Source organism: Eleutherodactylus coqui, chromosome 6 (assembly GCF_035609145.1).
Source record: "Eleutherodactylus coqui strain aEleCoq1 chromosome 6, aEleCoq1.hap1, whole genome shotgun sequence".
NCBI lineage: Eukaryota > Metazoa > Chordata > Amphibia > Anura > Eleutherodactylidae > Eleutherodactylus > Eleutherodactylus coqui.
Window position 1 is genome coordinate 146,409,925 of NC_089842.1, and position 25,171 is coordinate 146,435,095.

General features: G+C 44.1%; 1 protein-coding gene across 1 annotated transcript in view; it reads right to left on the reverse strand.

The window, feature by feature from the left end:
• Positions 1 to 24,771, reverse strand: part of PNKP (polynucleotide kinase 3'-phosphatase) — a 33,204-nt gene extending 8,433 nt beyond the window's left edge. The window contains exons 1-12 of the mRNA XM_066607896.1: positions 24,671 to 24,771; positions 21,937 to 22,075; positions 21,564 to 21,610; positions 19,026 to 19,568; positions 18,179 to 18,258; positions 17,864 to 17,921; positions 17,366 to 17,473; positions 15,270 to 15,341; positions 14,429 to 14,477; positions 12,998 to 13,068; positions 11,899 to 11,991; positions 5,064 to 5,160 (exon numbers count right to left, since the gene is read on the reverse strand). Coding sequence (XP_066463993.1) covers positions 5,064 to 5,160; positions 11,899 to 11,991; positions 12,998 to 13,068; positions 14,429 to 14,477; positions 15,270 to 15,341; positions 17,366 to 17,473; positions 17,864 to 17,921; positions 18,179 to 18,258; positions 19,026 to 19,568; positions 21,564 to 21,610; positions 21,937 to 22,063 — 1,345 coding nt within the window. The 5' untranslated portion in view covers positions 22,064 to 22,075; positions 24,671 to 24,771. The remainder of the gene's footprint in view (positions 1 to 5,063; positions 5,161 to 11,898; positions 11,992 to 12,997; positions 13,069 to 14,428; positions 14,478 to 15,269; positions 15,342 to 17,365; positions 17,474 to 17,863; positions 17,922 to 18,178; positions 18,259 to 19,025; positions 19,569 to 21,563; positions 21,611 to 21,936; positions 22,076 to 24,670) is intronic.
• Positions 24,772 to 25,171: the final 400 nt, after the last annotated feature.

Consider the following 25,171-nt stretch of genomic DNA (forward strand, 5'->3'; position numbering starts at 1 on the left):
AAGGGGTTGTCCCGCGCCGAAAGATAAAATTTTTTTTTGCCCAGTACCTGTAAAGGAAAACCGCTGACATGTGTTATTAAAAAAAAAAATAAAAAAAATTCCCTTACCTGAATCCCCGTTCAGCAACTTTAAAAAATCTTCTGTCCAAGATGGCTGCCGCTGGTCTTCTCCCACAGTGCACCGCGGGGTCTTCTCCCATGGTGCACCGTGGATGTTCTTCTGCTGTCTGCGCTCCACTGCCGATTCCAGCCACCTCATTGGCTGACCGTCACCATGTGACGGGGGCGTGGCTACGTGATGACGCTGAGAAGGGGGAGGAGCCAGGACGCAGCTCGTGAGCCAGGACCATCTAGGAGAAGAATCCTCTGTGAGCAAGCGCGACTGTTCCTGAGACCAGAGAATAAGTTGGTTCGTCGCCATGGAGACGGGGACGCCAACACCAGAAGGGGGTAAGTATATAACTTCTGTATGGCCAATATTTAATGCACGATGTATATTACAAAGTGCATTAATATGGCCATACAGAGGTGTATAACTGCACTTGCTGTTGTGGGACAACCCCTTTAAGGTTCTTGGTGCCCATTTTGATCAAACTGTGAGAGCCCAAGTGCCCCGTCAAGGCAACCTCCTCAGGTGGGTCTGTACACTAACAGACAGACCTCTAGGGGTTCTCACAATTAGACCAAAATGTATATCCATAATAAATATAGCAGTAATGCAGTCCAATATTCATATATTCAATATTAGCATACTTCTAGGCGCTTATGGTGTGCTGTTATGCTGTTTGTATGTTCATCTTTGTGATATAGCCACTGTAACTTGCACCCACACGTTGTTTTTGAGGTGTTGATAATCGTTTTTTTTTGCTTTGAGAACTATTTTTCCTTTTTGCATTCCCACAGTCATGATTATGGCCTCCTGCAGACGGCTTGGTTGGATCCCGCTACGAGCCATGCCCCTGCAGTGACCACCATGGCTCACCTGCTCCGCCGTCTCCTGCGCTCTGCTATGTGCTGGCTGGCGCATGCGAAGAGCAGAGCCGGCGTGTCACCAGTGACGTTTCTGTGCGAGCGGCTCACACAGAAATAGGATATGCCGCGTTTTGTTTACCGCGCGAGTTTTCATCTGGTCAAATCCCTGCTGTCTGCATAGGATTGCATTATCTAACGCAATCCTAAGACAGTGGGCACAGGCGGAAGTTCCGCGGGAAATCCGCTGCAGAATTTCCGCCCGTGTGCAGGCCTATATCACGTGTGTCATATCATCATACTCATTTTTCTTCGACTTAGTTGTACAAGGCCTTGTACTTTTTTTTGTTTTCTAACAGTTCTACAGGATGAGTTGTACTTTACACATGTGACACTTACTGGTATAAATTTAGCTTTTAATTTTTATTTTATACATAGACCAGCATAAAAGCTATAAATTTACTGTACAGGTTGTTGTAGTCATGACGATGACCAATGTGTGCATTATGCTATGCCTTGGGACTTATATTTAATAAAGTTTGATTTCTGTAAGAAAATGCATGTCTGTGTATTTTTTTTTACAGTTTTTAACATTGCTTTTTCCTTTATTTTCCTTTCTGTTTGTTTTAAAGAGCGGGATTTTTACACATTTTTTTTGTATTTTAAATTAGAATGTACTGGCATATGCATTACCTGGGTACTAATAGTACACAGGAATTTGTTAGGACATACAATACCACCCCAATAAGAGGAAATATGGTCCGACATCTCTGGGGTCCATCCAGACTGCCTATGCTAGGAATTGGCCCTGATCACATCGCAAGGACTCCCTGTGACGTGATCAAAGCAGAATTCTCCATCAGTCTTTCCCTTTGAATGCCTTAATCAATGATCATCGCACCATTTAGAGGCTTAAAGCGGTTATCCAGGCTTTAAAAAATTGATGGCCTATCCTCAGGACCCGCCATCAATCTCTGATTGGTCAGTGTTCACCGTCCAGGATCCCCGTCAATTAGCTGACTGCAGGGGCTGCGGTGCTCATGAAGGCACTGCAGCCTCTTCAATGTGTTAAGTAGTTCGCCCGTTCTAAATTTAGTATGGATGAACTACTTAGTGGTGCCACCCAATGCATTCAGTGGCGGCTTTTAATGCTGACACTGGGGAAATGGAGAGGAAAGTAAGTATAACACTTACATTCCCGGACTCAGTGGGTCACCTACTTTCAGCCCATAAACATAGCATATAGGTCTAAAAGTTGCTGACAGAGTCTCTTTATTGGGAATATGTCATTAACTATAGACACCATAAACTAAATATAAACTACGGTAATTATAGTGCTTATAGTTTAGGTGATGTGGAGTCCAAGGAGCCTCTTTTCATACTCAGTCGGTCCCTTGCTCCTGCAATGTCCTCCATCAAAGTCACTGCTCACCCAGCAAGCTTGACTCTTTCAGAAGGCTGTCCACTCACACTTCCATAGAGATGAATAGGAATGCGTGTGTATTCCCTTCTGAAAAAGCTCACGCTGGCACCCTGACTTCGCAGGAGGACACCACAGGAATGGGGGAGCGGGTGAGTATAAATAGAGGCTCCTTATACTGCGTTTTACCTAAACTATAATTTAGTTTGTAGTACTGACAGTTGGCAACAGGTTCCCTTTAACTATATGTTTTTGCTGAAGATTTGGAACTCTGCAGAGAAAAGATACATTAAGAACTTAATTAGAACACAATTTTAGAGTCGTTTAGATTCAAAATCAAAATGGTGTTCAAGGTTGGGCATTCATTTTAATACCTCATATTAAGTATAATGGCTACACAAATCATTGGTTTATGCCTCAGTGGCCAACTGTGGATCCAGATCTACTGCTTTACAGTACTAATTCTGATTCAGGGAGCGGAAGAGGAATCCTGATTGCCGAATGGTTCCGTCTTGACATAGAGTCAAACGGACCCCATTAACGATAATGCAGTCTGTTCGGTTTCTGCTCAGCTGTCCGGCTTTTAGATGGAAGGAAAAAGTCCTGCACCGAGCGCTGTTTCTTCTGGTATTTTATCCCCTTAGTGACGGAGGTTTTTTGCTTTTTTCCATTTTCGTTTTTTCCTCCCCCCTTTTAAAAAAATCGTAGCTCCTTTATTTATCCATCGCCGTCGCTGTATGAGGGCTTGTTTTTTGTGGGAGGAGTTGTATTTTTCAATGGTGCTATTTATTGTACTGAAACCTTTTAAAAAAATTTAAGGGGAGAGAAATGGTAAAAAAAAACGACATTCCGCCATCTTTCGGAGCGTTCGGTTTCTATGGCGCACAAACTGCAACAAAAATGACGCGATAACGTTATTCTATGGGTCAGTACGATTACTACGTTACCAAACTTACAGGTTTTTTTTTTTTGCTGTACTACTTGTATTTTTTTTAAAAGATATTTAATTTTTTAAAATTATTTTCTGTGTCCATTTTCTGCGCACAATAACTTTTTTATTTTTCTGTTGACATAGTTATGAGAGAGCTCATTTTGTGCAGTACGTCCTGTTGTTTCCATTGGTACCATTTTCGCATACAATTGGCTTTTTGGTCGCTTTTTATTATATTTTTCCTCAGAGATAGGGTGAACAAAAAAGTGCATTTAGGGCGTTTTTTCTTTCTTTCTTTTTTTTCGGACCACGTTCACCATGCGGGGTAAATAATACATTACTTTGATAGATCGGACTTTTACAGACGCAGCAATACCAAACACGTATTTTTGGTTTATTACTTTTTTTTAAAAATAATTACTAAAACTTTATTGATCTTATTTTTACAGTCCTCCTAGAGGACTACAACATGCAATGCTTTGATCGCTCCTGCAGTATAACGTAATGCTATAGCATTACGTCATACTGTTTTTTGACAGGCAGTCTATCAAGCCACCCCATGGGGATGGCTTGATAGGCAGTCTGCTAAGGCAGCCCTGGGGCCTTTCAGAAGGCCCCCGGCTGCCAAGACACCTGCACGGCTCCCCCGATCTCACCGCGGGGGGGGGGGGGGGCGCCGTGCGGGACCCCCGAACGATTTAAATGCCGCTGTCAGAATTGACAGTGGCATTTAAAAGGTTAATAGACGCTATCGGCCGAACGCGGCTATTGCCCGCGGGTGTCAGCTGTAATAAACAGCTCATGCCCGCGGTGTGTGGAGGGAGATAGCGGCGCTATCTCCCTCCATACACGTCCTACAACAGCAGGACGTAAAAACACTATAGGGCCGTCACTAAGGGGTTAAGTCAGATCTGCAACAGAACCTCCGACCGGAAGCTCCAACACAGATGTGAAACCGGCCTTACTAGTAGTCCTTCAATGAGATGTCACAGCCTAGTACTCCCCCAACTAGCTTTTATTAGGGCTAAAGGAAATGACTCATTTATTCCGTTATGGTCATTGATGACCACTGTTTTCAAAGGACATCTGTGGCACTTCAGAGTCAGGAACCACCCTGGCTGCATCTCGAAAAGACCAGAACAGATATGGACATAGATATGGTCATACAGGACATAAAAGCAGAGCCATTTACCTGGCACACAACTGTATTAATAGGCGCTGTACTACTTGTACATCACAGCCTGACGTCCAGTTGAATATACAGAATATGTGTAAATCTCATATTACAAAAAAGTGTAACCGTACAACCAGAGGGAATTTCATAATTTCCATCTCAATTAAATCTGTCACTACTTTATGACATCTAATTTGCTTCCACCGTACGTCATAGCTGGCAAACAGCCCAGAATGTGACTTCATTTTTTAGGTTAAAATACATTACGAGCCTAATCTGCAGGACTTTGGCCGTAGAGGTATCATATGATCTCACTGCATCCACAGCTTTAGCTTCAGAATAGACACTTATGATGTCGCTAGTAGTTGTATTAATATGCAGAAACTAATTCATAGGTATTGCACCTCTGATTCTCCATGAAGCGGAGTTGTGCTGGTGTCCCATGCGGGAAGCGGCACTAGCAGCAAGGCAGCTGAATAACCCTATCCAAGTGCTAGCAAGTATATGTATTAGCCATAGAAATATATGTAAAATATATACGGGAAAAAATATACGCGAAGTAATAAATACCTGCAGGAAAGCCAACAGTTACCACTACTTCTGGAGAGGAGGACACCAGGGAGGAAGACGGAGGATCGTAGAGCGGACCGTTGGGATCCAGAGCCTTCTGTTGGTAGAACGGGAGATGCTCAACATCTAACAAGTACAGAACACACAGAAGATGACGACTTCCATTGTATATGGTCTAAAGTCCATAATCCTCACTTTATGCTGCGTTTACACAGAACAATTATCATTCAGAAAACTGTTCAAACAAGCTAAAATAAATGATAGTGGTTCAGTTTAAACACGAGGCAACGGTGAACAAGAATTGTGCGCTTCTAGTTCAGTTTTAGCCGCCATAAAAATCTGCGGCGGCTCAAGGACTTATCGTGCCGTATAAACACCGATCGTTCAGTGTTTCACCTAGGAATGTGAAGCACTGGATGACTAGTGCACGACAACTAAACACGCTGCCCGAGCGCGGAGGAGCTGGTGAGGACATCCCGTGTAAAAGGAGAATCAGTCTTAAAGGGTTTAGACCAGGATCACAAGTTATCCTCTATCCACAGAGTAGGGAACAGCTTGTTTATCAGTGGGGGTCTCACTACTGAGCCTCCCACCGATCCTGGGAATAGGGGTCCTGTACCCTCTCTTCTGTCACTGCACAGATGTTTCTCCCACCCGCAGTGATGTCACACTTAACAGAGCCATGGTTGTGCATGCGCAGCCGCCACTCCATTTAAACAAGCGGTCATTTGAACATGAATGACTGCCTGTTTATAAGGGCCAATAGTCGCTTGGAATTTAGGGGAGCTAAAAACCAAGCAACTCCAACAAGTAAGCGAATTCTTGCTCAGTGGCCACGTGTACATGGTGGCAGTTCTCAGCGGGACACCAGTGAGAAAGCGCAGAGAACAATGCAGCTGTTTGCATATTCAAAACAGCTGCATTGTTCTCCGAGCTATGGCGGCAGTATCCCGCTCCGCCTGCATTAACTCTTAAGTAGCTGAGTAGCTACTTAGAGTTATGCAAAGATGATCACTCAAAACTGTCACTCAAACTGTTGTTTGAGCGATTTATGAGCGATCATCACTCCGTCTAAATGGGTCTTTACTCGCATATGGAGTTGGAGATATGTTTAACGGCCCTGACAAAATAATCTTCTAACGACCATCAGGATGATTAGTGAACTCAGGTGGAGATTTCACGGCCCCTTAGCACTGTCTCTAAACAATTAGAAGTGGGTCTAGGAGGAAGAGTGGTGATCTGGACATCAAAAGGTCAGAGGGCAAAGACCCAGACACGCACATAGGGCAAAGACCCAGATACTAAGTGTCAGTATAATTACAGGCAAGTATACAGAGGGAGAAGGTGGCTATGAAAACTGGAATCTAATGGTCAGACACAGCACTTTGTTTGATCATTAACCCTTTAACTACCAGCCATTTTTTCAGGTTTTTCCCTTTTGCTTTTTTTCATCCATGCGTTTGATAACGTTTTTATTTTTCAGTAGACATAGCTGTATGAGGGCTTGTTTTTTGCGGGGTGAGTTTACTGGTACCATTTAATGCACCATATAATGTAATGGAAAACTTAAAACTTTTTTTTAAGTGAGGTAAAATGGAACTAAATAAAAAACACAAATGTGAAATTTGTAGGGGAGGTTTCGATTTTGCGGCATCAATAGTATGGCAAGAATGACATGTTAACCTCTTTGAGTTGCTATCATTATGGGCAGGAATGTGTATAAGTGGGTAAGTAACTGGCTCAGTGATAGAAATACTCTGATTGTGTCACCATTACTAGTGGGGTACCACAGAAGTTGGTTTGGGGCCCAATTTCTTTAAATATATGCATTAATGACCTGGTAGAAGAATTGTGCAGTAAAATAGCAATATTTTCAGATGATACAAAACTAGGTAAAGTAATTAACACAAAAGAAGACAGAATGTGGTTACAAGAGGATCTAGATAAGTTGGGGGGTAGAAAAGTGGCAAATGTGGTTTAACACTGATAAATGTGATGTTCTGCACATGGGCAGAGAAATGCATGTCACCATTACACACTAAATGGGAAACTGCTGGGTAACACTGAGATGGAAAAGGACTTGGGGGTTTTAGTTAACTGTAAGCTTTACTGAAGCAACCAGTGTCAGGCAGCTGCTGCCACGGCAAATAGGATCATGGGGCACATCAAAAGAGGTCTAGAGGAACATGATGAGAACATTATTCTTCCTCTTTACAAGTCACTGGTCAGACCACACATGGAACATTGTGTACAGTTTTGATCACCGGTACTCAAGAAGGATATATCAGAGCTTACAAAGGCACAAGGCAGGCAACTAAAGTAATAAATGGAATGGACGGACTACAATACCCAGAGAGATGATCACAATTGGGGTTATTTAGTATAGAAAAGAGACGGCTGAGGGGCGACCTAATAACTATGTATAGATCAGGGGACAATACAGAGATCTCTCCCATCATCTATTTATACCCAGGACTGCGACGATAATAAGATGGCATCCTCTACATCTAGGGGAAAGAAGGTTTCTACACCGACATAAAAGGGGGTTCTTTACTGTAAGAGCAGTGAGACTATGGAACTCTCTGCCTGAGGATGTAGTGATGGTGAACTTAGTAAAAGAGTTCAAGAGGGGCCTGGATGTCATTCTTGAGAGAAACAATATTATATGTTATAATCATTAATTACTTCAGAAGGGTTGTTGATCTGAAATTATTCCGAATATCAGATTGGGGTCAGGAAGGAATTTTTTTCCTTAAATGGGGAAAACTGGCTTTTACCTCCTTGACGTTTTTTGCCTTCCTCTGGATCAACATTGGGGGCTAATAGGCTGAACTGGATGGACATGTGTCGTTTTTCAGCCTTGCATACTATGTTACTATGTTTATAGATTTTTCGTTTTAATGTTTTACTACTTTTAAAAATATGGGAAACCATTTTATAAAAAAAAAAGTTTTTTGTTGTCATATTGCCCCTTAATCTTTTTATTTTTCTGTCAATTGGAGTTTGGGAGGGCTTGCTTTTTGCAAGGCTGTACTTTGATTGCTATCATTTTTGGGTAAGTAGGACTTTTTCATTTTTATTGCGAGATATGGTCATTGGGGGACACTGCTCAGGCCGTGGGTATAGCTACTGCTACTAGGTGACAAACATCTAGCAAAAAAGATGGACTCCATACCCTGTTTCTGATGTTTTGGGCTTGAAAAAGACCTTAATCTAGGTTGAAACGTTGCCTACTTTTAAAACTCTGAAACAATAAAAATATTCCTTTAAACAAACTTTTTGCATCAGTTTATGCTGCCGCCCTCTCTGTGTCTTTTTCATTGTGTGCTTAAAGGGGCTCATGTCCATAACCCCTACGGTGACTTTGCATTTTTTTGACTTTTTATCGTCTCTTTTTTCCTCCCCCTACTACAATTCATTCTGTGGGTTGCTTTGTGAGTGCTGTGGGCTTTTCCTTTTTGGTTGACTCTTCCTACCAGCATCAAGCTAATCAGCTTTAACATAGTGTCTGTAGTAGGCAAACCTCTCTGTTACTGGTCTCCAGTCCTTTTTCTACACTACCTTCGGGAATACAGGGTTGGCACTAGACTCTCCCTGTTCCCCAACGAGGAAGGCTAAAAGCATAGAGACAATCATCCTGTTGTATGCCCGACGCACAGAAGCAAAGGAGGAACGGTCATTCTCCAGTTTGACTGTGACTCGCCAGGCATAGTGTGCCCCATCTAACGAGAGCAATCCCTCCACAAAGGATAGGCGAGCACTAGAGCGCACACTGCTGGAGTCCATGAGCAATTTTTTTGTGGATGGGTAAGTATACTACTCAGTGGGGTAAGTATTGTCTCCCCCACTCCCCCTCCTATCCTCTCCCTACTTATCCACCAGATGGGAGTTCGACCACCTCTCCTTTTAGTCTGACTAAAACCCACTGCCTTCTTCCCTATCCCATTCCTTAGGGTGGTCTCTCCTCTCTCCCTCTTATGGCAAGACCCCTCTCACGGCTTTCCCTGTGTCTTGGGACATGCTGTCTTTTGCATCTTACTCTGGTGGGACAGGTTTCCCACCAAAGTTGTTCTCTTCTGGTGGTTCCTTGGGCCACCAGGTAAGCGCCACAGACTTCCACTTCTGGGTGCCTGGCACATCGCCTGTGGGTACCTGCTGGAAGGAGTCATACTGGCGCCACTCTCCCACCCCTCGGCATTCAGGGACCTTTCTCAGCAGCATGTACTGCGGCTCATTACTCCGGCCCTGCTATGCGCTGGACCAAGATACCGGACGGGGGCAGATTATGTGTATACTATAGGCCGTGACTTTGGGCCTAATCTATTACTGGGGACGGGATGCAGCTCCAGTCATCTGACAGGTTGCTGCTACTGCGGTGGTGGTCCTACAGGCTCTATTCAGCCTATCCCGAGTGTCCTGCCAGGAGGAAGTACTTCCTAAGGAATCTGCCAATCACAGCTCTGGGTACCTTTTTTCTGTGCTCCCCAGGGTTGAGGCCTGTCCCCAGTCCTTTTTTCCCTTTGCTCCCGACCGCAGCACTTTTTTTTTTTTTTACTTCTGAGTCATGTGATACCTCCCGTGGCTCATCCTCTCATAACTGTGAGGCCTTGGACCACCAGCGCCAAATAGGGTAGGCTTCACTTGGCGGCTAGCTTCTCTTATCTGTGCCCCCTCTGCAACAACAAAAGAAGGCAAGATACATGCTATCACCATGTCTGACCCCCATGGCAGAAAGCTCCGGACAGGCCACAGCCAGGGGCACGCATTTTATGTGCTCTCGCTGTCACACCAAATATTCATGCAGACAAGCCTTCCGTCAAGACAGATTTGAATAAAATGGATCAATATGTGAAAGTCTGGCATTTTTGAATGGAGTCCCTGAAGTCTGTCACCGCATCAATGGGACATAGAGAGTTCCTGTCGTCCATCGGCATCAAGGTGGCATACCAACTTATGCCCATTTGCAAATCGCATCAGTGTTTTCTCTGCTTCGCAATTCAATAGCAACACTTACAGCTCGTTGCTCTCCTGGTCGGGCTGGCAATGGCTCCCCGAGTGTTCACGGAAGTCCTGGTAGCAGTGACGGCCCTTCTACACTCCAGGAGAATTGTCTCTATCCCCTATCTTGACGACATCCTAGTAAAGTGGCCTTCCCAATTGGCTGCTCTGTAGAGCCTCACAATCGTCATGGACACACTGTCCCGATTCAGGTGGATTATTAACCACCCCAAGCCCTCTCTCTTCCCATCTCAGTGTCTGGTCTTCAACACAATAAGTTCCTGTGTATTGCTTTCATCGCAGAAACTTCATCTACTCCAGGCTCATCAACTCCCTGTGGCACCTCCCACTTCGAGACCTTTACAGGGACCCCTCTTCCACCTAAGTTTAGCATTCTTCATTTAATAGCATGGCAATTGAAGCTGCGATTCTGAGGAATCTGTCATCTAGACTATGATGAAAGCTAGGAAATCCTCATACTCTTGGATTTACCACGGAATGTGGAAAGCTTTCTTCCTCTGGTGCGAGCAATGAGGTATTCACCCTTTGCGCTTTTCTCTTTTCTGACCACTGTCTTTTCTCCAGGAAGTGACTTGGGCCTCAGTTCTCTGAAAGGTCAGGTATCGTCCCTGTCCATTCTTTTTAAGTGCCCTTTGGTGTCGAAAGTGTCCGTCTGTAGTTTCATACAGGGAGTCGCACACGCCGCCCCTCTCTATCGTTCTCCAGTTTCGCCTTGGGGTCTTAATTTGGCCATAGATGCCTTGTTATCGCATCCCTTCAAGCCTATGCGAGTTCTACCATCCTTCTGTTCTGCGGACTCTCTACTGAGGGCATACGCTCTCCATAAATTGGATTTAGTTTGTGCTCTGAGAATCTACTTGGCTCAAACATCCGCCTTCAGGCGCTCCAACTCCTTTTCCGTAAATCCGGATTATCTGAAAAATGGCCTTGTGGCTTCCAAAGTGGTCATTTCACATTGGATCAGATCAGACATGGTGGGGGCATACCATGCAAAGGGCAGAGAACCTCCCTTCCATGTTAATGCACATTCGACTTAGGTTGTCGGCGGAGCATAACAGCGATTACACTCTTCACATCTACAAAACCACCAGGCGGACCTCTCTACGCAAATTTGCAAAGTTTTACAAAAGGGTATAGCTATTAGAGGAGCTAACACTTTTTAGCTTAGTCTCCGCCTCCTAGTGGTAGTACCTAAACCCTCGAGCTGTGTCCCCCAATGAACGAAACAACAAAGAAAATTTACGGTAAGTACAAAAATCTGTTGCATTCACCATGAGAGATAAATAATATGATACTTACATAGTGCGGGTTATTTCGAATGTGGCGATACCAATTATGCTTTTTTTTCATTATTTATATTGTTTTGTGGGAAAACGGGGGGTTTGAATTTGTAATATTTTTAATTATTGTTATTTTAAACATTTTATTTTACTTGAATCTCTTTTTAGTACAACGCATGTGAGCTGTCAATCAGTCGCGATCAGAGCTAGCTCAGATTGTGGCTGTTTGCAGCAGATGTCAGGAGGGTTTTGCACTGCCAAACCACTCTGACTGCGCACCATAAGATGCACTGAATTTTCAGCTTAAAAAATAGGGTAATTACAAATGACCTCTTTACGCCACGCAGACATAGTCTCTACCTTCTCCTAGATCAACACAATAAGAAGATATGTGAAATATGAAGTATTTTTGTAGGGCTGCATTACAGATGATCATGCCAAATGCAATTAATATGCCATAAGACGGCTTCAGCTGGTACTAGGACTTGAAAATAGGATTTTGTAAGAATATGTTTTTTCATTTTTTGCACACTTACAGGATCAAAGGGAGGTAGTTGAAATGTAGCTTTCTTCCAGCCAAGAAAAAACTCTTCTGGAGTGTAGAAATTTATGCCAATGTTTAGTGCGAACTATAGAATAAGATTACAAGTTACTGTCTTGAAACTTCAAATAACATCACAATTCACATATAATTGGTAAGAATATGACCTGAAGAGAAAATTGGTAACTAATCATTATATCTATGCATCTATCACTAGTTATAGGTCCCTAAAAATGTAAAGTTGTTTCATTGGTCACATTAGATTAAAAGCAATTAAAGGTTGGGAATGTAGCATTAATAACCTATATAATGTGCAGCATTATTCATAAATGATATTTGCAACAATGTAACTTTTTTGATATATATATTTTTTTTAAAGTGTGGAGGAAAACCGCCTTTTAAGTGGTTATTTCGATCCTATATAATTATGTCATATTGCTAGGATATGACATCACTTTATGATCATAGGTGGTCTAACCTCTGGGTCAACCACCAATCCTGAGAATGAGGCCTCCCTCACACAGGCGTTGCAGTAAACGCTGCAACTTTACTTTCGCTTATGGCCGCAGGGAGCTGCGGTTGACAGCAGAGTTTAGCGTACCTCATCGTTGAGGTGCACTAAACGGGCAAAAATAGAACAGACACCACTCGAAAACTGCGGTGCTGGAAAGAACTACGATTGAGCAGCTGTCCGAGCGGCTCCATTGAAAACAATTGGAGGGTTATACTGCGATTATTGCTAATCGCGGTAAAAATCGTCTGTGTGAAGGAGGCCTGAATGGAAAGCACTGATGATGTAGCACTCTGTCCTCCTCTAAGTTTCCCCTCTCACGACTGCGACACAGCGATAGGGATGCAACCCTAAAACCAGAGCTGCATCCCTTTTCGTTCTTAGGATTGGTGGAGATAAAAGAGGTAAACCACCCCCGAAACCGATCATATATTGATGGCCTATCCTAGCCATATGGGAATACCCCTTTAAGAGCATGAACCCTTGGAGTGCTGTTCTATTCTGTGGGTTTCCTAAAATATATTAAAATGCCGCTTATATTAGAGGCAAATTGTTCAATCTATGACCAACTTTAGATACTTACTAAGCGGTCACTGCAGGAGAAATCTTTCTTCTTGCGATCCGGAGCCCAGTTTGCAGGTCTTCCAGCGGCATCTGCGCAAATGTAGTAAAATTATGAATTAATAAAAATTTCAACTGATCCAGTTCAGAAGGGGTTTCATTTGCCAGACACGAAACCACATTACAGCACCCACTCATACAATGGTATAAAATAATATCTACTTCCCTCCAGATAATCCGTATTAGTGCATATCTAATACCGTATATTCCGGCGTATAAGGCGACAGGGCGTATAAGACGACCCCCCAACTGTGACCTTATAACGCCGGGAATACAGCGGAGCAAAAAAAAAAAAAAATCATTACTCACCTCCCCCGGTGTTCTGCGGCGCTGCTGCAGGATGTCGCTCCCTCCTGGTCCCCGGCAGAGCATTGCTTTCTGGACGCGGGGCTTGAAATCCCCGCCTCCAGAAAGCTAATACTGTGATTGGCTAACACACGCCGTCAGCCAATCACAGCCATTCAATGACATCATTGAATGGCTGTGATTGACTAACACTTGTGCGCCTTCAGCCAATCACAGCCATGCAATGATCGGCTGACGGCCTGTGTTAGCCAATCACAGTAGTAGCTTTCTGGAGGCGGGGATTTCAAGCCCCGCATTCAGAAAGCAATGCTCTTCCGGGGACCAGGAGGGAGCAACAGCCTGCAGCAGCGCCGCAGAACGCCGGGGGAGGCGAGTAATGATTTTTTTTTTTTTGACACTTTCCTTTTTTTGTATTACCGGCGTATAAGACGACCCCCGACTGCAGAGCAGATTTTGGGGGGTTCAAAAGTCGTCTTATACGCCGGTATATTGATTATAAATACTAAGTCATTTAATTATTATTTAACAAAACTGTTCTTGCATTTATGTAAAAAATGTTACATTATCAACACTTTTATAGGAGACCAATAGGAGAACAGTGCTTTAATAGGACAGATAGGTAGAAGGGTTAAAACTAGAGATGAGCGAGTATACTCGCTAAGGCACATTACTCGAGCGAGTAGTGCCTTAGCCGAGTATCTCCCCGCTCGTCTCTAAAGATTCGGGGGTCGGCGGGGAGCGTCGGGGGAGAGCGGGGAGGAACGGAGGGGAGATCTCTCTCTCTCTCTCCCCCCCGCAACTCACCTGTCACCGGCGCCGGCCCCCGAATCTTTAGAGACGAGCGGGGAGATACTCGGCTAAGGCACTACTCGCTCGAGTAATGTGTCTTAGCGAGTATATTCGCTCATCTCCAGTTAAAACACATATACATACATACACATATATGCACCACAGATGTCTATGGCCTAAAAACATTCTCTACCATGCAGTCTAGTCTCCTGGGTGCTGTTGCCTCTCAAAAACATTGGAAATTACTATTTAAGATGTTGTCGGTATCCGTGTACAGTAGCACAGCGCTGATCATTACCTCCTACGTATACACAGTCCTCCTTCTTAATCTTAATACCATCATTAGCCTAGGGGAGAAAAACACTAAATTGTAACCAGATATTTGCTATTTTGTGACAAATGCACTTTTTTAAACAAAGGACAACACAACACATACAGGGGGTCATATACAGTATGTACAGAAAATAGTAATTTACTCTAAGACCAGGAAGCACTGACATATCTGAGCCACCACAAGGAATGCTCCCCTGAAAATGTAAGTCGGGGTTTATAGAAGCATTTTTTTTAGCAGATCTTGTTTTACAAATAACAGAAATGGAGAGGATTTGCTGCACTTTCTTGGTCCTGCTCTAAGAATGCCGCTCTTTTCTGATCACTAGAGGATGCAATGTTTTGGTCTTTATTCACTCCTGCCCTCTGTGCAAGCTCAGAAATCAAACCTGATACAAAGACGGAAAGGAAAAACGGATGTAAATGGATTGTGTTCCATTATTTTCTATCTCCCAATTATTACAATGTAAAAATAAAAAGGACCCGTTTTTGTTCCATTTTTTGAGCCGAAAACAAAAAACACAGCAGTCTACGCGTTTGTTCAACGGTTAATAAAGGATTGGAGATGGAAAATTGAGAAACAGATTGACACTGAACGTCTTCACTTTCAATGCTTTGCTATGGGCAGGAAAACTGAAATATTTTTTCTCCGTTTTGCTGCTCCCACAGCTGTACAGAAGGTAAAAACACTGGTGTGAAATGGCCCTTATCCAATGCTTTACTAGATTTCTCTGATGAACTTTTCTCTGGCTTTCCAAAAACATAAGTTGTTCCTTATAAAAACAAAACTGTGTATAGACCTGTCTTACCTTTTCACACAGGTAGTCCCACATTCCAGTGACCGGTTTACGATACATCCCCATACCAGTCGCCACAAAGATCTGCAATGAAACACAGCGTCTTTTTAACCAATTGTAGTTAGGAGAAAGATGTACCTATGACTCATCCATAGACATTAAGCAAGAAATGGTATCCTTAACGATAATCTGTCAAGTGTCCATCCCAAGGGTCAGCTTAGGATAGCGGGGTAGATGCTGAACTCAGGAATATATAGTTTTCTAGGATTTAATTCAGTATTTTAATACTTGTCTACAAGTTGCCAGGACTCAGCCTTTGAGCCTTGCAGCCCCACACACTCATAGAGAAAGCGAACCTGATACTTTTTGGCAACAATTTCACAAATGAAACACCCTATTGAGATATTTTTCGGCACTCCTTGGCAACATGCGATGTACATTTAAGTAGGATTTGCGCAGGGTTTGTATGAAGTGGATACAGGAGCTGAGCCTGCCCCGTATGCAGCGGTTGTAGAAGAGATGACACCTGATCATTAAAGGAGATGTCCCGAGGCAGCAAGTGGGTCTATACACTTCTGTATGGCCATAATAATGCACTTTGTAATGTACATTGTGCATTAATTATGAGCCATACAGAAGTTATCAAAAGTTTTTTACTTACCTGCTCCGTTGCTGGCGTCCTCGTCTCCATGGAGCCGACTAATTTTTGGCCTCCGATGGCCAAATTAGCCGCGCTTGCGCAGTCCGGGTCTTCTGCAGTCTTCTATGGGGCTCCGTGTAGCTCCGTGTAGCTCCGCCCCGTCACGTGCCGATTCCAGCCAATCAGGAGGCTGGAATCGGCAGTGGACCGCACAGAAGAGCTGCGGTCCACGGAGGAAGAGGCCATCTTCAGCGGTGAGTAGAGAAGTCACCGGAGCGCGGGGATTAAGGTAAGCGCTCCGGTGAGCTTTCTTTACCTCCCTGCATCGGGGTTGTCTCGCGCCGAACGGGGGGGGGGGTTGAAAAAAAAAAAAACCCGTTTCGGCGCGGGACAACCCCTTTAACCATTTAGATTTCACTATTAATACGGATAGTGGCATTTCAATGGCCCCACAGTGAGAGGGAGGTGACACGCATTTGCTATGGCAGCCTGTGGTCATGTCAAGGCCCAACTAGGCTGCCGTGTATTTCAGCTTTTGAAGCTGTGCATATGGTAGAGCTTATAGGGCTTTCCCAGGGAGAATACTATTGATGACCTATCCTTAGGAGAGATTATCAATAGTTGATTGGCTGGGGTCCATCGCTCGGGACCCCGACCGATCAGCTGAGCAGGCGCATGCTGTCAGCGCCGCAGTAACACTGAGGTTGGAGCTACAGCGGAAGTCTCCGCGCTAACCACTGTGTAATGGCCGGCGCTTGTAACTGCAGGCACAGATCACATTGATTTCAATGAGAGCCGTGCTTGCAGTTACAAACACTGGCCACTACACAGAGGTCAGTGCGTAGACTTTTGCTCCGACCTCTGTGTATTTGCGGCACTGACAGTATGCGCCCGCTCAGCTGATCGGTTGGGGTCCCGAGCGACAGACCCCAACCAAAAAATTATTGATGACCCATCCTGAGGATAGGTAATCAGTAGTATTCTCCCTGGAAAACCCCTTCAATAGGAAGCCCGTGAAAATACAATATACTGCAATACTTTAGTATATTGTATAAGCAATCAAAAGATCGCTTAAGGTAGCTTTGAAAAATACAACTTGTCCTGCAAAAAACAAGCTCTCATATGGCTAGGTTGACAAATAAATGTAAAAAATTATGATTTTTTTTTTTAAAGCAGTGAGGTGAAAAACACAAAAGAAAAAGACTTGTGTCTCCTATGGATTAAAGGGGTTGTCTGCTTACATAACCCCATTGCGTTAGGAAATATGAATGCTATATGTCAAGGGGTTCTTCAGATAGGACCACCCTCTATTAGCCAGCGTAGATCTTTTTTTGGAGGACTCCGTATACTGCTTTAGGTATAACATTTGCAGACTGCTTACTAGCAGATCATTGGTAGGGGGCCGGACATACAAAAAGGCTTTGTCCAAAGCAGACAACTGCTTTAATGCAGACTAGTCCACACTAACCTGAACAGGTATTCCCAACTGATCCAAAACGGCTTCCACTTTGGCTTTGAAAACTTCAGGCCTGAGCTTACCACGGCTAATTCCCATTTGATTCGTGATGAAGACCACCTGACAAAAAACAATAGATAAGATACATCTACCGACTGTACAGCGGCCACTGCAAAAAAAAAGCATGCTGCACTGTATACGCTATTCTTTATGTTGTGGCAGTTCAGCAGTGGCATAGGTCAGAGCCTTCCATCACAAGGCATAAGTTCGGGAACACTCCTAATGTATGCCTCTGCTAGAGGACTCTGAGGATATAGCTCACCTCACTGGCGTAATTATAGGGGATGCAGGGGATGCGGTTGCACCTGGGCCCAGGAGCCTTAGGGGGCCCATAAGGCCTCTCTTCCCCATATGGGGAGCCCAGTACTATGAATAAAGCATTATAGTTGGGGGCCCTGTTACAGGTTTTGCATTGGGGCCCAAGAGCTTCAAGTTACTCCTCTGGCTCACCTTATATCCATCCGCACAAAGGGCTTTCAATTTTTTGGGAATTTCAGGATATAAAATTCTGCAAGAAACAAACAGATTAACAGTTATTTATAAAGTACATAAAATAGAACTAGAAACTTGTACCAATCTGAATAATGAAAATACAAGAATTATAAGAAAATAGGGAAATGTACGCTGCATGGCCGCACTATAGTTGAGTCTATATATTATATTTTGCATTTATTATGTATTTATATAAGAAACAGAGTATCTATTCTAGTTACAGAATAAAGATAATCACTTCGGGTAAAAAGCTTAAGTTAAACTGCTCCTTACCTCCAGTCATCCGGACCGGTTGGGAAGACCTTCCCCGACTTAGTAGTTATAATTGTTCCATCAATGTCAAACCCAGCAATCTACAAGGCAAACAATACAATAGCAGTGACAGCTCAATGCCCATAAGCAAGGTAATCCAATCAAAAATGGCAGTATATAAAAGAGCCAGTTGCCATAGCAATATAGGCCTCCTTCAAGTTACAATGGCCACAGGGTACAGTATTTTCAACATTGCAACTTGAAACCAGACTCAACGTACAATGCGAAAAACTGTCCGGCTCTGCGGCACGTGCATTGTACTGGAAATCTGGCCAATCAAAATGGGATATTTCACTGGTAAAACACCTGTAGTAATGAAATGCCTGTAGTGATTGGCTATTTAGTAGCGCCTCTAGAGCGTACAGTGCGGTACTACATGTCCTGTAGTAATGGGTGTTTAGTAGCGCCTCTCTAGAATACAGTGCGGTACTACATGTCCTGCAGTGATGGGCTGTTTAGTAGCGCCTCTCTAGAGTACAGTGAGGTACTACATGTCCTGTAGTGTTGTCTACCTGTACCAGGATGAGCGCCTCCTTTGGCACCAGTTGCGGGCAGCTCCATAATATTTTCTGCTACACTGTGTTCTGTACAAGTCCCTGAAGAAACTCCTGTCCTCAATATACAAAGTCATTTACAGTCTCCAGCACTTATATCTGCCTCTTATATGTAAGGACTTGCTGTATCAGTATTAGTTATCCTCATTTTATATTACTTTTGGTTGACATTCTTTTACTTCGGAACCAATTAACAGTTTTCCATAAAGTTATACTTTCAACAAGGCTCCTACTGGAACCAATTCCTACTATACCTTGGAAGATGACTGCACGCCTTTCTTGTTAAACACCAGAAGCTTGCCATGTTCTTCCCAGGTGTCTTTGGTGCAGGCTCTGCCTTTCGGGGGGTCTGGAGAGTCATTGGTTGCTTTGGTGCTTGTGGGGTTTCCTTTGGCTGCTCTCTCCTGCAACTCTCTAAGTTTATGGGAAATTTCTTCTTCCTCCGAATCCTCACTGTTTTCTGAAGGCTTTGAGACAGACGCCTGAAACTTTGTTCTTTTGCCACTGGGCTCTAATTTGCCATCTTCCTCCCGTTGGGTCCTCTTGTTGCTTTCTGACATTTCTGCATTAAAAAAGTCTGTAATTGTTTTCTTTGGGGAGGCAGCAGCACTCGCGGGCTTTTTGCTCACCCGATGCGGCACCTTGGGTTTCTCAGTGTTTCTTGGACTTTCATTATTGAACACAACAGTGTAAGGATATAAGGCATTCACCATATACAGAGTATCGTTCTCACTCATCAATGTGCTCTCACCAGCCTTCAGCTTTACCTCCCCAACCGATGTGGGGTTTGTACCCATCTAAAACAAAGCAGAATACAACTGATGAAACCGTCCTAACATACTGGAGCCAAGTTCCTAGAGAGAAGGGGGTAAGGAGCAATAACGTACAATATCACTGCTGTCTGCAAAGGAAGATCACACTGTAATCCCTCCTGGTGAGATCTAAACAAACAGGTTAGTAGTCCGCTGCTACATCTTATCAACCTTTTTGTGCCATTCTGCCTACTAAGAGTACCAATATATGAAAGTGATATGCTGCCCTTACATAGGTGAGTATATTAGGTAGATCAGCATTAAAGCGAGTGTCTGGGACTTTTGGATTTTTTCTATTGATGACCTGTCCTCAGGAGAAGTCATTAATAGATGATTGCATGGGGATCTGCCGCTTGGGATCCCCACCAATCAGCTGATTCCTGGCATCGTTGTCCCTATAGACAGTACAGGAAACAAATTGTGCTGAGAAATAGATTGCGCTAACCGTAGTAAGCAACCCAGCTTGGTATCACAGACGTAACTCCCACTGAATTCAATAAGACTACCATGCTACAGTGCAGTCTAGTTCTCCGTAGTGTCAGTGGTGCCAGGAATCATCTGATCGGCAGGAATCCCGAGGATTGCCCCCTCCCCATCCCAATTATCTATTTAAAACCTGTCCTGAGGTCAACCAAATAAATAATCCAAAAAGTCCTGGCCAACCTCTTCAATCATATACTATATAAAACATTATTTAACAGCACTTTAACATTGGACCACACGGCTCTGACCTGTGTGTATACATTCCTTTTAGGATTTGGTCTATGTATAAAATATGATATAATGCATTATATATACACATATTCACTTGAACTCGTTTGTATTTATGGCACTATTATGTGATTTCATCACATTTTGTATATAATGATTTTCACGTGACTTTTTATGTAAGAGTTGTTTCCCTTTTAGTGTGTAGGGAGGGTAATAAGGAAATAAAGTGTAACTCTTGTTTTTCAGTAAATAGTGTTTAATACATTTGGTTATGTGTATGTTGGGTATGTTTCTCTGTACATCAGAGTGCTGCTCTACTGCTTTATAGCAATGACAACCAAGAGTAGTCGTTTGACCTGCTGCAACTTTAGACGTCAATGATGATGCCAATTTTCAGGGATTTATTCTGTCCCCCGGCTGCCCAAAGAAGCCCAGAATAGTACAATAATCTTTTACGGGCCCATAATGTGGTTATGCAGCTCTCTGATGTCTTTTGTTTTCCATTTAACAGAATCAATATCAGAGCACATATTACACGGGTGGCACTAACAGCGTTGTTCAAGATCTAAAAAAATAGGTAACTACAGGAAGTGTGGTATACTAACAAAAGAAGCGGTATTCACCAGTTCGGTCCCACAACGCTCCGATCCTCCCTGCATATGTGACAGCTGCAGCGAACCACCGGCCTCAGTGATGTATAACATCAGACTACAGGGCCAGCGACTGGCTGTACCAGTCAATATGGGTATACGGGCACTTCGCTGCTGCAGACAGGTAAACAAAGCTGGACAGGGGGGACTGAAGAAGCACTGCAGTATCAAAAAGGTGAGTTATATGTTCTTTTACCAGATTTCTTGCTGTTGCCCAAGTTTTTTTTAATATCTCAAACAACAATTCTAATGGGAGTTATAATAACACAAGAAACTTAAAAATTGGAATATCTTCTTCTGCCTGGGTACATATGTAATAGTTAGCCCTTTCTCAGTTATTTCTGCTACTGGGAAATAAAAGCAACAAACAAAACTGCTATCACGGCAGCTACAGCAAAGTTAGGACTCTGGAATGGCAAGTCTGCCAGATTAATATTTCTAAAGCATTAACTGGCAGTTTGCAGAGTGTTCTAACGGTGCTACTTCTGATTGTCCCCGGAGCTGTATGCAGAGCACACTTGTATACCAGGATACGGTTCTCTGTGGATCACACATCCTTACTGCGCACGCCTTATCCTCCCGCCAATCTTGTGACCCAAGCAGGTGATATGTTCCTTACCTGCGTGACACGAACAACTTTCCTCTCAACATTGGCCACAAGCTCCACTATAAGACAGAAGGAGGTTACATTATAATTAAATCATCTTAAGAAGTAGTAAGGAAGTAATTAAAAGTGCAGTTTTTAATAAGTTCAATAACTCAAATTAAATCTTATGTTTCTAGTAAAAAAGGGAAAAGTGGTAAAAACGCAGAGTAATCTCATATCCAGTAATGCAATACCAGATGAAGGACAAATGTGTTGCTTGCTACTGGATGCAATGGTAGACTTTTGTTTCTAACTCTGACAACCCCTTTAATGACTACTAATATTCACCCCCTTTAATTTTATAAGGCTGGCTGCAATACAGGAGTGGAAGAAAGCAGCGACTCACCTTGCTTCTTGGAACATCTTCTATCTGTAATACAGGTCTCGGGGCCTCTTCCCATGACGACTACTTCTCCATCCGGGAGCTCTATGGGACTGTGCTTGCCATCTGTGCTCTTCACATAGCACTTCATCTCTATGCAGTCCTGGAAGAGAGAGAAGACTCAGCATTGTGTCTTCCAAGACTGTTACACATCAAAGATCTCAGCATCACAGCCCTATACACAGGATGGCTGTCGGACACATAAGTGCCCAATGTCTGTTCCAGTGATAATGGCTCCTGTGCTTTTACACAGTATCGGTCATCACTCAGTGACCGGAGTCGGAGCAGACCGGGGATCCTTCCTGCTGCCCACCGCCATTCATAGTAAACAGGCCGCCGTTCATAGACGAATAACTGCCTGTTTACACGGGACGATCGTCACTTGATTTTTATGCACGATGGATCCAAACGAACCAACTCTCATCATTCAGAGCGATTATCGTTCAGATTCCCACAATCCAGCGAGAATCTGAATAATTGTTTAGTGTAAAAGGGCAAACAGGCACCGCACTTTCTACAAACTTTGCATAAATCAGTAGTACAAGCAAATATAAGAAACCTGGTAATATAGGTTATCAGAGAAAAATGCCTTCTCTTAGACACATCTCCTGCACTCTGCTAAAATCTATCTCGAGATGGGTTATCAGCTCACTGAGAGATCAGATTACATGCTTCCTATAGAAGTTTATGGAGGGGGAAAAAGCATTGGCAAAGTGAGGATCGGAAATGCTGCCGCTGCTGGCTCGAGTTTTATTTCACCCTATTGCTTTATTCACAGTTACACTTTTTCGAGCTCTATGATATTACGGCTGCATTCCCACGAACGTATATCGGCTCAGTTTTCACGCCGAGCCAATATACGTAGTCTTCATCTGCAGGGGGGGGGGGGGGAGGATGGAAGAGCCAGGAGCAGGAACTGAACTCCCACCCCCTCTCTGCCTCCTCTCCGCCCCTCTGCACTATTTGCAATGGGGAGAGGCGGGACAGCGGTAGGGCTAAGTTGAGGCATTTAGCCCTGCCCCCATCCCGCCTCCTTTCATTGCAAATAGTGCAGAGGGGCGGAGAGGAGGCAGAGAGGGGGCGGGAGTTCAGTTCCTGCTCCTGGCTCTTCCATCCTCCCCCCTGCACATGAGGACGACGTATATCGGCTTGGCGTGAAAACTGAGCCGATATACGTTTGTGGGAATGCAGCCTACAGGATATAGAGATGAAATAACCAGCGATTGTTGTTGGTCCTGTTCTTGGAGTCAGGTAGGAATTTTCAAACATTGATCCAGAGATTATTCTGACTGCACTTATAAAGTTGGGAAGGAATTTTTTCCCCCAAAAGGGCTAATTGGCTTCTGCCTTATTGGGGTTTCTTTTGCCTTCCTCTGGATCAACAAGCGGGGTGTAAACAGGCTGAACTACATGGACATTGTCTCCCTTCAGCCTAACATATCATGTTACTTTTCAGTACTGCTGTATAATGTCCTCCATGCTGCTTCTGAGGGTGTGCTACAGAGAGATAGGGCAGCACAATCTGCGCTTTTCTATGTATGATTAAAAATTTGATTCCTCAGTCATGCAACCTGCATGAATGGCAACATAGGTATGTTTAAAGGGATTCTGTCATCAAGTCCGTGCTGCCTGAACTATAGGCAGCAAGAGCCGGCGGAGGTGTGGGGAGTCTGATCCTCTGTGAGATGCTGAAAATTGTGAGAAAGTGAAACACAAAGTATATTAGAATATGAGGGAACATTATTAGAGATGAGCGAGCATCTTCTCGAGTAATTGCATTCTCGTACGAGCAGGCTCGGGGGAGCGGCGGGGTGTAGTGGAGGGGAGGGAGATCTCTCTCACTCCCCCCCCCCCCTCACCCTCGAATCTGCTCGGACGAGAATGCAGTTACTCGAGAAGAGCGATGCTTGCTCGAGTAACTGCCTTATCCGAGCGTGCTCGCTCATCTCTAAACATTATTTACGTGGCAGAATTCAGTCTGAGAGCCGCTAAGCAAATGTGAATGTGCCTAGGGGGCCAAATGATCACACCGCCCCTATCAGCGCCACCGGTCGCATGTTTTATCGATGTGACGCCCACCAATCAGACATCTGTCTCTTTAACACACTGATAGGATGAGCCATAGAACAGCAAAACCCAGTAGCTGAAATACACTTATCCCAATGTCCAGACCGCAGCCCCCACAAGGGTCGTCTCCTCACATCAATGGCATTTTAGGGGGATTTTAACTCTGTAGAAGGTGATACACACCAATCACAGTTATGGCGCCTTCACGTCTGCGTTGGATCCTCGGTCGGGGGTTCCGTCGCAGGTCTGGCACAAAATATAGGAGGAGAGAGCAATGCATGCAGCACTTTTCCTTCGGGTAAGACGGGGCAGTGCAGGCAGGGGATTCCCCTTTTGCTGCCAACTGGACGGCGCAAATGTGAAATCACCCTATACAGTTATGAAGCCACTCTGTAACAGAGGAGCCCATAACCTGAGCCTCACTATCTGTAGGACTACAACTCCCAGCCTCACTGCACTATAGCATCGCAGGACGTGGCAGTGATTACTTTCAGCTTGGACGACTTTCTAATACAGCTCTATGAACTACAATTCCCACAATGCGCTGCGGCTGACAGAGAAATTACATTATCAACGCAGTGCATGAGAACATATGGCATATAGATAGAGCCGCTCCCCGCCGGTGACTGACCTGAACTTTACAGCCCAATACAGCTCAGTGCCGCTTACTACTTCCGCGGCTGGCCGCTGTGTGGCGCTGGGGTGCAGCGCAGTAAACACTCCGGCAGGAAAGTGTGGACGACGTGGGAAGGTTCCGGGGCAGAACGAGCTGTAGAATCAACAAGGGCCATTATCTGCATAGGTGACTGTACTTGTCACTTCCTTACATCCTCTGTCCATATTAGACGTCATCGTGCTCTCAGCAGTTACAAGCCTTGGTGACAACCACAATGGCTGCTGGCCCTGCTCTTACAAGTTTTCATGCTGCTTTCTAAAAACTCTTAATTGTGCCAAGTAGTCATATAAAGAGATGGTACATACTGGAAAAAGAGATATCACAGAAACAGTGGGCTCAAGACATGTCATAAGGTGGCTGTCACACTGGGGTTAGGGACAGTTCAGGGTGTCCGGCTCTGAGAAAAACAAATTAAATGGAAAAAACATTAGGTTTTTCACCCCCATCGATTTCAAT